The sequence below is a fragment of the Mobula birostris genome, chromosome 4 (genome assembly GCF_030028105.1).
Source record: "Mobula birostris isolate sMobBir1 chromosome 4, sMobBir1.hap1, whole genome shotgun sequence".
NCBI lineage: Eukaryota > Metazoa > Chordata > Chondrichthyes > Myliobatiformes > Myliobatidae > Mobula > Mobula birostris.
The window spans coordinates 155,544,661-155,560,934 of NC_092373.1; the positions used below are offsets into that span (position 1 = coordinate 155,544,661).

The 16,274-nt window shown below is 42.2% G+C and overlaps 1 protein-coding gene across 1 annotated transcript in view; it reads left to right on the forward strand.

The window, feature by feature from the left end:
- Positions 1 to 16,274, forward strand: part of LOC140196676 (uncharacterized) — a 150,813-nt gene that overhangs the window by 84,063 nt on the left and 50,476 nt on the right. The window contains exons 20-22 of the mRNA XM_072256282.1: positions 2,778 to 3,168; positions 4,716 to 4,846; positions 11,860 to 11,913. Of these exons, the coding sequence (XP_072112383.1) occupies positions 2,778 to 3,168; positions 4,716 to 4,846; positions 11,860 to 11,913 (576 nt within the window). The remainder of the gene's footprint in view (positions 1 to 2,777; positions 3,169 to 4,715; positions 4,847 to 11,859; positions 11,914 to 16,274) is intronic.

Genomic DNA, 16,274 nt, shown 5'->3' on the forward strand with positions numbered 1-16,274 from the left:
TATTCAAGTTACAAATAAAAATAAAATATATGTAAAATGGAAGCTTATTTTGAGTTGTACAAGGATCTTCCTTCTGGATCAATGCATCTGTTCATTTTTTTTTACTATGATCTTCATGGGGAAGGTATTAGAAGGACTGTAAATAAATGATGTATTATTTACTGCATCCTGAAATAGCAACAAGGACATCATGTAAGGGCTGTGCACTGGTCTGATGTTAGGTCACATCACTCAGTGATACTGTAATATTATATGGCAGTGAGTACCCTTTCCATTTGCAGGCCAAATACCTGAAAGCCTCTGATTCTATTCCTGAGGAAGGGTCTTGGCCCAAAACATCGACTGTTTTCTCTTTTCCGTAGATGCTGCCTGGCCTGCTGAGATCCTCTAGCATTTTGTGTGTATTGCTTGGATTTCCAGCATCAACAGATTTTCCTTTATTTCTGATGCTATTCCTCCTCATCTTCCTCTTCAGTCTGCCCCTCATGATCATTTAATATAAGCAGCTTGTACCTTGTTGTCGGTAGATTGTGAGGCAAGCCGTGAATCACCATAAAACTCTTCACACCCGAGCATCACGGGTCCCTGCTGACCAAGGAAGCGCCTAAACGTCAATAACCGACACATAGATTTGCCACATGAGTGCTTAGCTGTTGCTGGGACTACTCCTACTCACTGTTAATTTTGTTAAACAAAGTGCAGAATTCTACAAATAAAAATGGTGTTTGTTACAACTGTAATTATAAGTGTTTACCATATGGATGGCACTAAATAATGTGTGAAAGACAATGGCATATGTGTTGCTGTGTTAATAATATAAAAGTAGAAACTCCTTGTTTAGTCATCTCAACGAGTAACTTTTCATCATTAACTTCTCTGAATTGTATCTTACCTAGAACAATCCAATACTTATCTTATACTCACTTCCTATATCCAGTGTCATCATAGTTTAGTTTCTGTGGATAATAAAGGTCTTACTGCAAACCAGAATAGGAGGAAGTGGTGGGGTGAGCAGAGGAAATCAGAAGGTCAATACTAGGAAGAATAGCAAAACTCTGTATGAAAGGTGAAGATGCTAATGTGGGAGTCAATAAAGGAACAGAAGGTTCCTGTCTGCTTTGTATGGCCATGAAGGCTATGATCCTGAAGCAGAAAGGGAGATATTCTGCACTGAATACAGGTAAGCAATGGAACAGAGTAGGCAAATGTACTAATTAACATGGCAGGAAGCAGCAAAAGGTAAGTGATAATGGAGTCAAGAGGATGGCTATCTCACGGTAAGACATGACCCTGTTTAGCTAATAGCCACTGAAGTATGAGGAATCAAGCAAGACCGATGGGTGGGTTAAAACAGACATTAGTATGTAGATGATAAAACCATTTTCAGTAGAGACAGTACCTGTCACCTCACCAGGATATGGCACACAGACATGCACCCAGGGCAGGGGTGTTAACTGATCAAATGTGTCACTAACAGGAAAGATACCTAACAAGATAAGTAGAAGCCGTGAGGCTTAAGTGCATTCATATTTTATTTGTTTATAATCTTGACCAGACTTGATGCTGTGGGAAACTCTGGGAATGTAAGAGTGTATATGTGAGATGGTGATTTGTTTATAGTCTTGGGGAATAAATAAGTTTAGAAATGGGCAGCAATGAAAACACATTTTCTTGAAGGTGGTGACTGTAATTTAGAAGAATTTAGGAGGGATTGGAAGTGGTATATGTGAAATTGAGAAAGGGAACTTGGGAGTATTGAACCCAGCACTGATTAGGTCTTTGTGCATGGGATGTGGTGCCATGGAAGTGTAGTGGTTAGCAGGAAGCTATTACAGATCAGGGTGCAGAGTTGAGAGTTCACTTCTGACCTCATCTGTCAGGAGTTTGTATGTTCCTCTCTGTGACCGTGTGGGCTCCTTCTGGATGCTCCAGTTTTCTTCCACAATCGAAAGGCCTACCAGCTAGTAGGTAAATTGGTCAATGTAAATTGACCCGTGATTAGGCCAGAGTTAAACAGGCGAGCTGCTGGGCAGTGCAGCTTGTTGGGTCAGACAGGCCTGTTCCACGTTGTGTCTCTAAATAAAGACAAAAAATAAATAATTTTGAGAGGATCAGGAGAACAGGGTGTGAAGCATAGGGGAAGAGAAGGATTATTAAAAGAAGTGGTGTTTGATTGGAGGTATATAGGATACAGAGACAAATATATATATATATATATGGCCTTGAAACTATATGCAACAAAGACTTTTGGAAAGTGATATTTAAGGTGAGGTCAATGTTCATGATGTTTAGAATTGTTCATGATATCAAAGACAGAGATGAGTCATTTCTTCCAATGGATAAGTAAAAACCATCACCAAAAAGCTGATTAATTAAATACAGCTAAAGGTGATAACAGTTAATCAAGGTGACAACTAAATTTAGGCATGGGTCAATATATTGCTCAGAGGTATTTATGTATTGTCACCTGTTTCTGATTGAATAGCTACTTGATGCAACCAGTTTAATGCCAATTATCTTAAAACCATATCTTAAATATGTAATAAAATCAGGTTAGTACCTGAGGTCTTGTTACTGGAATCTTTATAAAATACCTTATTAATGAGATTTCAATTACAAAGAGGCAAGTAATATGGGAAGAGAGGGAGAACGTAGTGTTGAGCCTAAGATTGGATCAGCTATGACCTTGTTGAATGGCAGAGCACTCTCAGTGGGTTGCTTGGCCTACTTCTGTCATTGTTCCTCATCTTCTAATGTGAATCATATTACCTCTGTAGGTGACCTTCACAAAGGCAAGTCCTGATTCACCATCCACTCCTGCTATACGTAACAAAGGTACTTCACAGCTCAGTGTATCTCAGTGTAATGAAATGCAGTATTCTAACCTTACGGCTCAAAAGCAAGCTACAGAAAAGGGGAAGGAACAACCGTGCCCATCAAAGTTTGCTAAGCAATTTTATTGCATTTCTGAGGATCGCTTTGAGATGCCATATGACCAGGCATACAATGATGCAAGTGACATAAAAAGCATAATGACCTCTGGAGAGAGTGACACACATGTAGAAATGACAGCAGCTAGCAACCTGTCAGATAGATGTGCATCAAATCATAAAGAGCACAGCAAGAGGCATGCATCTGGGGAATGGCGACCATCAGAGATGGAACAAGGTAATTTTTTTCAGATTCAGTTTCATTATTTTAACACGTACATCAAAACTTATAGCGAAGTGCATCATTTGCATTAGCAACCAACACAACTTAAGGATGTGCTGGGGATAGACCACAAATAAATGGATTCATTCTCATCTGTAGATAAGATTTATCATTTTCAGTTCTTTAATAGACTAGACTTTTTCCTGATTTGTGATAACCAGTCTGATGAGAACTTATTTTTTTTATTTATTTCTGTTTTTGCACTACTTATTTGAACTGAACCATTTTAATATATACACACTGTAATTCAGTTTTTCTTTCTATATTTATCATGTATTGTACTACAACCACAAAGTTAACCAATTGCACAGCATATGCTGGTGATATTAAATCTGATTCTGATTCTTCCAAAAATTTCCAGTTGGTTACATAGGAGTGGAGGCTCTTCCTTTCTCTTATTAGATTTGTGATGGAAAAATGGTGCAACTGGATAGTTAATAAATCCAGAATTTTCAAGTGGTGGGGCAGACTGCAGGCAGAATGGACCCTTGAAATAAATGTTTACCTTTTTTTTTATGGACTTAGCTCCTTTCCACACTGAGCCATATCTATTTGAGCTGCTCAGTCCAACTCTCACTAAACTGTGCTGCAACAGATTGCCACTAGAGAAGTAATCAGAGGATTATAGTCAGGCCGCACTTGGAGTATTGTCAACAGTGTTGGGACCCATTGCTCAGAGAGGATGTGTTATCATTGGAGAGAGTCGAGAGCAGGTTCACGATGATGATTCTGGGAATGAAGGGGTTAACATATGAGGAGCGTTTGGCAGCTTTGGGCCTGTACTCACTGGAATTTAGAAGAATAGAGGGGGAATCTCATTGACACCTACTGCATGTTGAAAGGACTAGGTAGGGTGGATGTGGTGAGGATGTTTCCTATGGTGAGGGTGTCCAGAACTAGAGAGCACAGCCTCAAAATTGAGTGGCAACCCTTTAGAACAGAGGTAAAGAGAGATTTTTTTCTAGTCAGAGAGTAGTTAATCTATGGAATTATCCACCACAGGCAGCTGTGGAGGCCAAGACCTTGGGTATATTTAAAGCGAAAATTTGATAGTTTCCTGATTGGTCAGGGCATCAAAGGTTATGGCGAGAAGGCAGGTGTATGAGGTTGAGTGGGATCCGGGATCAGCCGTGAGCAGAGCAGACTCAATGGGCCAAATGGCTCAATTCTGCTCCTGTGTCTTATGGTCTTAGTTATGACCATCCTCTGGATCAGTGCAGTCTAAGTGTCCAACTACTGATCCAGCAGAACCAGCAGGGTCATCTAGCCATTGGCTCCACATACTTAGTAGATGTAGATCAAACCTATAGTTGCTAAAAGGATCATATGGTGCAAAAAGTAAACCAAGTTAACAATGCATTAAGGGAAATGTATGTCATCGGGTGTCAGCGAGCATGTAATTTTTAAAAAATATTCTTCTGACAGCTGAGTCTAGGACAGTTTACTTGATTTAGGGAGCTTCTGTTTTATTCACAAGTTTTGTACTGCCCTCTTTTCTCCAGAACCTCCTGCTCCAGTTGACTCAGTGCGTATTACTGACAGAGTTGGCCAGAATGGCTTGATGGTCGTCTGGGAGAAGCCTTCAATGGATGAAATGGGATGCAGCAATGGAACATGTGTTCAAGGTTACAGAGTACGTAAGAGACCGAGACATGCAAAATAATTAGAATTATTTAAATCTTAGATTTAAAAAAATGGAAACTAGTAGGCTAGAATGTTGATGTTTTAAGAAAGTAGGCTGCCAATGAAAATGAATTTATTATTATTTCACATTAGTCAAACTTAGTTGACTCAGGTTTAAGATGTTGGATGATCAATGTCATATTAGTTGTGACCAACTGGTAATAATGTTAGGGGTTCTGCTTCTGTAGAAAAGGAGCAGCAAACAACATGTTGGGGGAACTCGATGGGTCATGCAATATCTGAGCAGGGTAATAGACAGTTGACGTTTTAGGTCATTTCTCTCGACAGATGCTATCAAACCTGCTGAGTTCCTCCAGCATTTTGTTTGTTGCTCCAGATTCCAGCACCTGTAGTTTCTTATGCCTGTCCACAGAAGGAGCCATTTGCATTGTCTTTATTTACCTTGGATTATAGAGTAATGCCAAATGAGTTACTCTAGGCAAATGCTGAGTTAGTGATGCAACCTCCCCTCAAGTATGGCAAATTAAAACAAAACCAAATATCAATTCAAACCTCAGTAAGTGGTCCTTATATTCTAACATGTTGTTCTGGAATTTCATGTATGGGTAATAAGAGTTTTTTATGTCCGGTCATGGAATGTCATGGAAACTGCAGAGTTCAGGGAAGAGAACAGTGATGTTCTGAAACAGATGTTGTGAAAGAGATGGGATTGGTAGTCTTGAGCATATACAGGTAGCTAAATCCCTGCAGCTTGACCAAGTGAATCCTAAAATGTTACTGGAAGCAAGGGAACAAACTGCTGGGACTGTGACGGAGATGTTTGTATCCTCCTTATCCATGGATGTGGTACCAGGAAACAAAAAAAATGTTGAACTGCAAAAGCAAGCCAGAAATATACAGGCTGGTGAGCCTAATATTAGTGGTGAGAAGGTTACTGGAGGGGAGATTAAATGAAAGGATCTATATGCAAGGACTGATTAGGGACAGGTGGCTTTATGTGTGGGAAATGATATCTCAAGCATTTGAGTGTGTTTTTGGAAAATATGAGCAAAAGGATTAACCATAACAGTCAAGTCAAGCCAAGTCACTTTTTATTGTCGTTTCAACCATAACTGCTGGTACAGAACATAGTAAAAATGAGACAACGTTTTCCAGGACCATGGCGCTACATGAAACAATACAAAAACTACACTGAACTACGTAAGAAAAAACACAAAAACCACACTAGATACAGAACTACCCAGGACTGCATAAAGTGCACAGAACAGTGCAGGCACTACAATAAATAATAAACAAGACAATGTGCACAGTAGAGGGCAGTAGGTTGGTGTCAATCCAGGCTCTGGGTATTGAGGAATCTGATGGCTTGGGGGAAGAAACTGTTACATAGTCTGGTCGTGAGAGCCCGAATACTTTGGTGCCTTTTGCCAGATGGCAGGAGGGAGAAGAGTTTATATGAGGGGTGCGTGGGGTCCTTCATAATGCTGTTTGCTTCTCGGATGCAGCATGTGGTGTAAGTGTCTGTGATGGCGGGAAGAGAGACCCCGATGATCTTCTCAGCTGACCTCACTATCTGCTGCAGGGTCTTGAGATCCGAGATGGTGCAATTTCTGAACCAGGCAGTGATGCAGCTGCTCAGGATGCTCTCAATATAACCTCTGTAGAATGTGGTGAGGATGGGGGGTGGGAGATGGACTTTTCTCAGCCTTCACAGAAAGTAGAGACGCTGCTGGGCTTTCTTTGCTATGGAGCTGGTGTTGAGGCACCATATGAGATTCTCCGCCAAGTGAACACTGAGAAATTTGGTGCTCTTAACGATCTCTACGGAGGAGTCGTCGATGTTCAGCGGAGAGTGGTCGCTCCGTGTTCTCCTGAAGACAACAACCATCTCTTTTGTTTTGTTCACATTCAGAGACAGGTTGTTGGCTCTGCACCAGTCCGTTAGCCGCTGCACCTCCTCTCTGTATGCTGCCTCATCATTCTTACTGATGAGACCCACCACGGTCGTGTCATCGGTGAACTTGATGATGTAATTCGAGCTGTGTGTTGCAGCACAGTCGTGGGTCAGCAGAGTGAACAGCAGTGGACTGAGCACACAGCTCTGGGGGGCCTTGTGCTCAGTGTGATGGTGTTGGAGATGCTGCTTCCAATCCAGACTGACTGAGGTCTCCCAGTCAGGAAGTCTAGGATCCAGTTGCAGAGGGAGGTGTTCAGGCCCAGTAGGCTCAGCTTTCCAATCAGTTTCTGAGGAATGATTGTGTTGAATGCTGAACTGAAGTCTATGGACAACATTTGAACGTACGTGTCTTTTTTGTCCAGGTGGGTTAGGGCCAGGTGGAGGGTGATGGCAATGGCACCGTCTATTGAACGGTTGGGACGGTACGCGAACTGCAGGGGGGCCAGTGAGGGGGACAGCAGGGTCTTGATGTGCCTCATGACGAGCCTCTCAAAACACTTCATGGTGATGGATATGAGCGCAACAGGGTGGTAATCATTGAGGCAGGACACTGAAGCCTTCTTCGGCACGGGGACGATGGTGGCGGCCTTGAAGCATGTAGGACCGACGGCACTGCTAGGGAGATGTTGAAGATGTCAGAGAGAATCTCTGCTAGCTGGTCTGCACATCCTCTAAGCACTCTGCCAGGAACATTGTCTGGTCCAGCAGCCTTCCGTGGGTTGACCCTGAGCAGGGTTCTCCTCACATCGGCCACGGTAAGACACAGCACCTGGTCATTTGGAGGAGGGGTGGTTTTCCTCGCCGCCACGTCATTATCTGCCACAAACCGAGCGTAGAAGTTGTTGAACGCATCTGGGAGGGAGGCATCACCAGCACAGTCAGGTGATGTTGTCCTGTAGTTGATGATGTCCTGAATGCCCTTCCACATGCGCCGTGTGTCTCCGCTGTCCTGGAAGTGGCTGTGGATTCGCTGGGCATGTGCACGTTTTGCCTCTGTGATGGCCTGGGACAATTTGGCCCTCACTGTTGTTAGGACTGCCTTGTTGCCTGCTCTGAAGGCGGAGTCATGGGTCCTCAGCAGCGCAGGCACCTCCGCGGTCATCCATGGCTTCTGGTTACAGCATGTAGTGATGGTCTTAGCCACAGTGACGTCATTGATGCACTTGCTGATGCAGCTAGTCACTGATGCTGTGTACTCCTCTAAGTTGGTAGAGTCACCATCGGTTGCAGCCTCCCTGAACATGTGCCAGTCAGTGTGCTCAAAGCAGTCTTGGAGAGCAGAGATGGCTCCTGCTGGCCAGGTTTTCACCTGCTTCTGAACTGGTCTGGAGCACCTGATGAACGGGCTGTATGCTGGGATTAGCATAACAGAGATGTGGTCTGAGTAACCGAGGTGGGGGCGGGGCTCCGCCCAGTATGCGTTGAGAATGTTTGTGTAAACAAGATCCAACGCATTCTCCCCCCTCGTTGCAAGGTCCACGTTCTGATGGAATCTGGGGAGCACTGACCTAAGGTAAACAGAGACTACTTGGAGTTTAGCTAGACTTTTGACAGGATCCCACAAGTTAGCTGATTGGAAAGGTTAGATCATATGGGATCTGGGGTGATTTAGCCAATTGAATTAGATACAAAATTGTTTTGGTGGAAGGAGTCAGAGGATGGAAGTAGAGGGTTGTTTCTCAGACCGACAACAAGTGGTCTACCACAGGGATTAATGCTGGATTCCCTGCTGTTTGCCATATACAGCAAATTAATCATTTGGATGAGAATATAAGTGGCATGATTAGTAAGTTTGCAGTTGTCACCAAAATTGGTTGCGGGATGGACATTGAGGAAGATCGCCTAAGGTCACAACAGGATCTAGGCTAACTGGGAGAAGGGCCATAGAATTGCTGATGAAATTTAATTAAGGTAAGGGCCTTATTTAATTAATTAAGGTAATGTATTTTGGAAAGATAAAGCAGTGCAAGACTTGCACAGTGAATGGCAAGAGAGTGTTGTAGACAGAGAGACTTAGTACAAGTACATAGTTCCCTGAACATGGGGACACAGGTAAACATGTTGGTGAAGAAGCCATATGAAATACTTATTGTAGTGGCAAAACCAAAACACTAGCCGCTGCCTGCAGCAACCCCATGGATTTGTCAAACTTACATGGCGCGCCCCCAGCTTCTGTAATGATTGCTTCAAAAGTTGAGGAATACATATGCAATCCTTTATTAGCAATGAGCAAACATACAATCCTGAAGTGATGAAATTTAAGTATACCCAAGTGTAAGATAAGCACAAACAAGAGGAATTCTGCAGAAGCTGGAAATTCAAGCAACACACATCAAAGTTGCTGGAGAATGCAGCAGGCCGGGCAGCATCCCTAGGAAGAGGTACAGTTGATGTTTCAGGCCGAGACCCTTTGTCAGGACTAACTGAAGGAAGAGCTAGTAAGAGATTTGAAAGTGGGAGGGGGAGGGGGAGATCCAAAATGATAGGAGAAGACAGGAGGGGGAGGGATGGAGCCAAGAGCTGGACAGGTGATTGGCAAAGGGGATATGAGAGGATCATGGGACAGGAGGCCCAGGGAGAAGGAAAAGGTGGGGGGGAACCCAGAGGATGGGCAAGGGGTATAGTCAGAGGGACAGAGGGAGAAAAAGGAGAGTGAGAGAAAGAATGTGTGTACAAAAATAAATAACGGATGGGGTACGAGGGGGAGGTGGGGCATTAGCGGAAGTTAGAGCAGTCAATGTTCATGTCATCAGGTTGGAGGCTACCCAGACAGAATATAAGGCGTTGTTCCTCCAACCTGAGTGTGGCTTCATCTTTACTGTAGAGGAGGCTGTGGATAGACATGTCAGAATGGGAATGGGATGTGGAATTAAAATGTGTGGCCACTGGGATTCGTCCCCCCCATCCCTCCCCACTGATCTCCCTCCTGGCACTTATCCTTGTAAGCGGAACAAGTGCTACACATGCCCTTACACTTCCTCCCTTACCACCATTCAGGGCCCCAGACAGTCTTTCCAGGTGAGGCGACCCTTCACCTGTGAGTCAGCTGGGGTGGTATACTGCATCTGGTGCTCCCGATGTGGCCTTCTATATGTTGGCGAGACCCGACGCAGACTGGGAGACCGCTTTGCTGAACACCTACGCTCTGTCCGCCAGAGAAAGCAGGATCTCCCAGTGGCCACACATTTTAATTCCACATCCCATTCCCATTCTGACATGTCTATCCACGGCCTCCTCTACTGTAAAGATGAAACCACGCTCAGGTTGGAGGAACAACACCTTATATTCCATCTGGGTAGCCTCCAACCTGATGGCTCCAACATTGACTTCTCAAACTTCCGCTAATGCCCCACCTCCCCCTCGTACCCCATCCGTTATTTATTTTTATACACACATTCTTTCTCTCACTCTCCTTTTTCTCCCTCTGTCCCTCTGACTATACCCTTTGCCCATCCTCTGGGTTCACCCCCCCCTTTTCCTTCTCCCTGGGCCTCCTGTCCCCTGATGCTCTCATATCCCCTTTGCCAATCACCCGTCCAGCTCCTGGCTCCATCCCTCCCCCTCCTGTCTTCTCCCATCATTTTGGATCTCCCCCTCCCCCTCCCACTTTCAAATCTCTTACTAGCTCTTCCTTCAGTTAGTCCTGATGAAGGGTCTTGGCCTGAAAAGTCGACTGTACCTCTTCCTAGAGATGCTGCCTGGCCTGCTGCGTTCACCAGCGACTTTGATGTAAGATAAGCACATCTGAATGTCATTGAGTGATCAGCAAAAGATGCAATATCTGCCAGTCCCAAGCAAAAAACTGCCAAGAACAAAGCATGAATCCTTAAGTTATTCCCTTCACTTTTACCATGCCTCCACTCATGTGACTAGTTACTCTAATAAACAAAATAAACGCACAACACATAGAGAACAGATGTGTGAATCCTACACTTACCTTATTTGGACAAGGCATGAGTATATGAGTTGAGAATTCATGATATAGCTGGATGAGACATTGGTGAAAACACACCCTTGATTATTCCATGCAGTTCTGGTTGCAATGCTACAGGAAAAATGTGACTAAGTTAGAGAAGGTACAGAAAAGACTCACAAGAATGTTGCAGAGAGTGGAAGGCTTGAGTAATGATGGGAGGTCTGGTTAGGCTGGAGCTAATTTTCCTGCAGGGAAGAGGGCTGAGTGGTAACTTTACAGAGGTTTATAAAATCATGAAGTGCATAGATAGCGTGAAGGGTGAGTTTCCCAGTGTATGGGTGTCTAACACTAGAGGACTATGTTAAGGGGAAAGATTCAAAGAGGATCTGACAGGCAAGTTTTCCCACACAGGGGTTAGTGAACATGTGGAACAAGCTACCAGAGAAGATGGTAGAGGTTTAATTAGATGTGGCTACACACAATGGAAGCTTCTCTACATGTTGCCCTATAATGTAACTATGTTGTATGTATTACTCTATGTAGATGAGATGATAATTACAAAGTTTAAAATACATTTGGACAGGTGCTTGGATAGGAATGGTGTAGTGGGATTTGGGCCAAATGCAGGTGAATGGATTCAGTTTAGGAAGGCACCCTGGTCAGTACGGACAAGTTGGGTCAAAGGCACAATTTCCATGCTGTATAACTTAATGACTCTCAATTTAAAATTAGTTTTACTATCATACGTGGACAGAACTGAGAAGCACACTAACTTTTTCAAATCCACGTTCTATCTGTGCCATTATGGTCATCTTCCTCTGATTAAACTTCCTAATTACCTCTTTTATTTTTGAGTTATTCTTAGTGCATGCTCCTTGCTGCATTCCTCATTCTACTGAAACCAAGATTTCTAACTTGACTTTTTTTTCAGGAATTTGAAGCAGAGTCATGCCTCACTCCTCCTTTCCTCCAACAATATTTATGTGTTTAAAAATTAATTCTGGACCTATTATCTTTTCAATTTCATGATATTCTAAAGCATAGACCTCTGATATGCACAAATAATTTTCAAATTTGCAATAAATTGTTGAAATTTCCATAAAATTGAGATGTTTATTTTACTTGGCAGATATTCATCAATGGAGAGTTTCACAAGTCAGTAACAGGATCAGTTTGCACAAAGGTGAGGCTTTTGTATTCACTTACACTCCTCACTGTTATGTCTAAGAAAGGACTGTTTATCTTTCCTTAAATTAAATATTTAATTCATGAGAGTGCTTCCAAAATGTATTTTAAACAGTCATTGTGTAATGTTTTTCGGTAATAAAGATCAGTGAGATTTCATTATGAAGAAAAATTATGTTTGAAATAGTACTGTATAATTTCAGTATATGATTGAGTAATTATGGTTCTGTTCTGTTCAATATGAAGCATTGTATATATAGAATTATTGTTTTTTCTACATAGAGTAATACATACAACATAGTTACATTTTAGGGCTATATGTAGAGAAGCTTCCATTGTGTGTAGCCACATCTAATTAAACCTTTAACTGTGACACTTAATCATTTCAACATGTCTATATTTTATCAATGGCGCTAAAGCTGTCATTCCTCTAATTATTTTCGCATTTATTCTTTGTTAGTCTCCTGTAAGACAATAAGACATAGGAGCAGAATTAGGCCATAGGGACAATCGAGTCTGCTCCGCTTTTCATCTTGACTAATTTATTATCCCTCTCAACCCAATTCTCCTGCCTTCCCCCACGTAACCTTTGATACTCTATCTAATCAAGAACCTAGCAACCTCTGTTGTAAATATACTCAATGACTGGACCTCCACAACTGACCATGGCAATGAATTCCACAGATTCACCAGCCTCTGGCTAAAGAAAATCCTCCCTCATCTCTGATCTAAATGGACATCCCTCTAATCTGAGGCTGTGCTCTCTGATTCTAGCCTGTCCCACTCTATCTAGGCCATTCAATATTCAATTAATTTCAATGAAATCCCCCCTTGTTCTTCTAAACTCCAGCAAGTAAAAGACCAGAGCCATCAAATGCCACTCATATGTTAAAAATCATTCCCAAAATCATTCTTATGAACCTCCTCTGGACCCTCTCCTATGTCAGCACATCCGTCCTTAGATAAGGGGCTCAAAACTGCTCACAATACTCAAAGTGTGGCTGCTCAATTCCTTATAAAGCCTCAGCATTATATCCTTACTGTTATATTCTAGTCCGCTCAAAATTAATGGTAACATTACATTTGTTTTCCTTACCACTGACTCAACCTGCAAGTTAATCTTTAAGGAAATCTGCACAAGAACTTCCAAGTCCCTTTGCACCTCTGAGTTTTGAATTTTCTCCCCATTTAGAAAATGATCTACACCTCTTTTCCTTCTACCAAAGAGCCTGACTGTGCACTATATTCCATTTGCCACTGCTTTACCCATTCCCCCAATCTGTTTAGATCCCTCTGAAGACTCTCTGCTTCCTCAACACTCCACAGATCTTTGTATCATCTGAAAGCTTGGCCTCAAACCCATCAATTCTGTCACCCAAATTGTTGTATAGTATGAAAAGAAACAGTCCCAATAACGACCCCTGTGGAACACCACTAGTCACCAGAAGCCAACCAGAAAAGGCTCCTTTTATTCCCATTCTTTTCCTCCTGCCAGTAAGCCAAGCTTCTATCCATGCTAGTATCTTTCCTGTAATACCGTGGACTCTTATCTTGTTAAGCAGCCTCGTGGTTGGCGCCTTGTCAAAGGCATTCTGAAAATCCAGGTAAATAACATCCACTGACTCTATCCTGCCTGTTATTTCCTCAAACGATTCCAATAGATTTGTCAAGCAAGACTTCCTCTTTAGGAAACCATGCTGACTTTGGCCTACTTTATCATGTGCCTCCAAGTACCCTGAAACCTCATCATTAATAATGACCTCCAGCATATTCCCAACCACTGAATTTAGGTTAACTGGCCTATAATTTCCTTTCTCCTGCCTCCCTGTCTTCTTAAAGAGTGGCATGATACTTGTAATTTTCCTGTCTTCCAAAACCACTCCAGAATCTAGAGATTCTTGTAAGATCATGAATAATGCCTCCATAATCTCTTCGGCCACCTCTTTCAGAACCCTGGGGTGTAGTTCATCTGGTGACTTATTTACCTTCGGACCAAGCACCTTCCCTTCTGTAATAGGAACAACACTCACTTCTACCCCCTGACACTCTCAAATTGTTGGCATATGGCTGGTGTCTTCCACGGTGAAGACTGATGCAAAATACTTATTAAGTTTGTCTGCCATTTCTTTGTCCACCATTGCTACCTCTCAGTGGTCCAATATCCACTCTTGCCTCTCTTTTACTCTTTATATATTTGGGAAAAAAAACTTCTGATATCCTGTTTTATACTATTGGCTAGCTTAACTTCATATTTCAACTTTTCTCTCCAAATGGCTTTTTAATTGCCTTTTTTTGGTTTTTAAAAGCTTCCAATCCTCTAACTTCCCACTAAATTTTGCTATATTATATACCCTTTCTTTTGCTTTTATGTTGTCTTTGACTTCCCTTGTCAGCCACTGTTACCTCATCCTCTCTTTAGAATACTACTTTATCTGTCCTTCACCTTCCAAATTGCCCCAGTAACTCCAGCCACTTGCTGTTCTGCCATCATCCCTGCTAGTGTCCCTTTCAATCAAGTTTGGCCATCTCCTCTCTCATGCTTCTGAAATTCCCTTACTCCACTATAATACTTATACATCTGTCTTTATCTTCTCCCTCTCAAGCTGCAGGAGGTATTCTATCATATTACAATCACAGGCTCCTAAGGGTTCTTATACCTTAAACTGCCTTATCAAATCTGGTTCATTACACAGCATCCAATCCAGAATTGCCTTTAACCTAGGGGGTTGAACAACATCTGCTCTTAAAAGCCATCTCAAAGGCATTCTACAAATTACCTCCATTAAGATCCCATACCAACCTAATTTTCCCAAGCTGGCTGCACATTGAAATCCCTCATCACTATCATCGTATTGTTTTTCTATTACAATACTCTTGTATCTTCTGTTGTAATTTATATCCCACATCCTGGCTACTGTTTGGAGGCCTGTATATTATTCCCATCAGAGTCTTTTTACCCTTGCAGTTTCTTACTCTATCCACATCTCAGGGTTTGATTTATTTTATGAACAGAGCCACCTTACCACCTCTGTTACTTGTTTGTCCTTTCAATACAATGTGCATCCTTGAATGTTAAGCTCCTGACTATGATCTATGATGCACAGGATTAAGTAAGCTGCAGACAGTTGTAAAATTATTTAGTTTCATCATGGGTACTAACTTCTGTAGTATCCAGGACATCTTCAAGGAGCGGTGCCTCAGAAAAGCGGCTTCCATCATTAAGCACCCCACCACCCAGGACATAGCCTCTTCTCATTGCTACCGTCAGGACAGAGGTACAGAAACCTGAAAGCACACACTCAATGATTAAGGAACAGCTTCTTCCCCTCTGCCACCCAATTTAGGAAAGGACTTTGATCCCACGAACACTACCCCACACACAGGAAATTCTGCAGATGCTGGAAATCCAAGCAACACACACAAAATGCTGGAGGAACTCAGCAGGCCAGGCAGCATCTATGGAAAAGAGTAAACAGTCGATGTTTCAGACTGAGACCCTTCATCAGTACTGGAAAAAGAAGTTAGAGCAAGAAGGTGGGAGGGAGGGGAGGAAGAAGTACTAGGTGGTAGGTGGAATCGGGAGAGGAACGTTGATGTATCCTGTGCCTTTTGAAGAAAAGCCAAGCCAACCTGTAGACAGAGAAGTTCCTTACAAGGCAGAGGCAATTCATTCCATTATCATTAATATTTATTGAAATGTCATATGATATTATGTTTTCAAAATGTCACACAAAAACAAGTGAATTATTTTTGATGTAGGCAATGGCAAGTAAATTGATCCATTTGTTGGATACTGCACAGTCTACTAAGGCTCCAACGCTGCATCAAGAACTTACTGTAAAACTTACGATTGAAAGGGAGAAAGAAACTAAGCTACTAAAAATGTACCAGAGCAAATTAATGTTTTCAATTTGAAATTTATTAATATTTGGCAGAATATAAAAGATTTTTGAAATCTAGAATCTGCACCTAAAACAGGGATATGACAGCTTAGCTGTTTGTTAAATTGACCCTTTGCACAGGAATTGCAATGACACTTGGCACCGTCTGTAGTCTGCTGAAAGCATGAGCTGCCAACAAAGGTTATAACTAATACTAGGCATTTGAAAGCTGAGTGAGTAGGATAAACTAGCATGTAGCTCTTTACTGAATTAGGCTGAAGGATTGAGATAGAGCACACAAAGGAAGTTTAAATTCAATATTGAGTAACTTACAGAGGACAAATAGAGGAGGCAGAAGGAAGACTGAAAGGAAGGGGGTTTTCTTATACTTTAAATGTTACACTCTAAAATCTTCAACAATTAAAATATGAAAGAGTGAGATCTCATATTTCATTGGAACCCATGTTAATTATAAAAT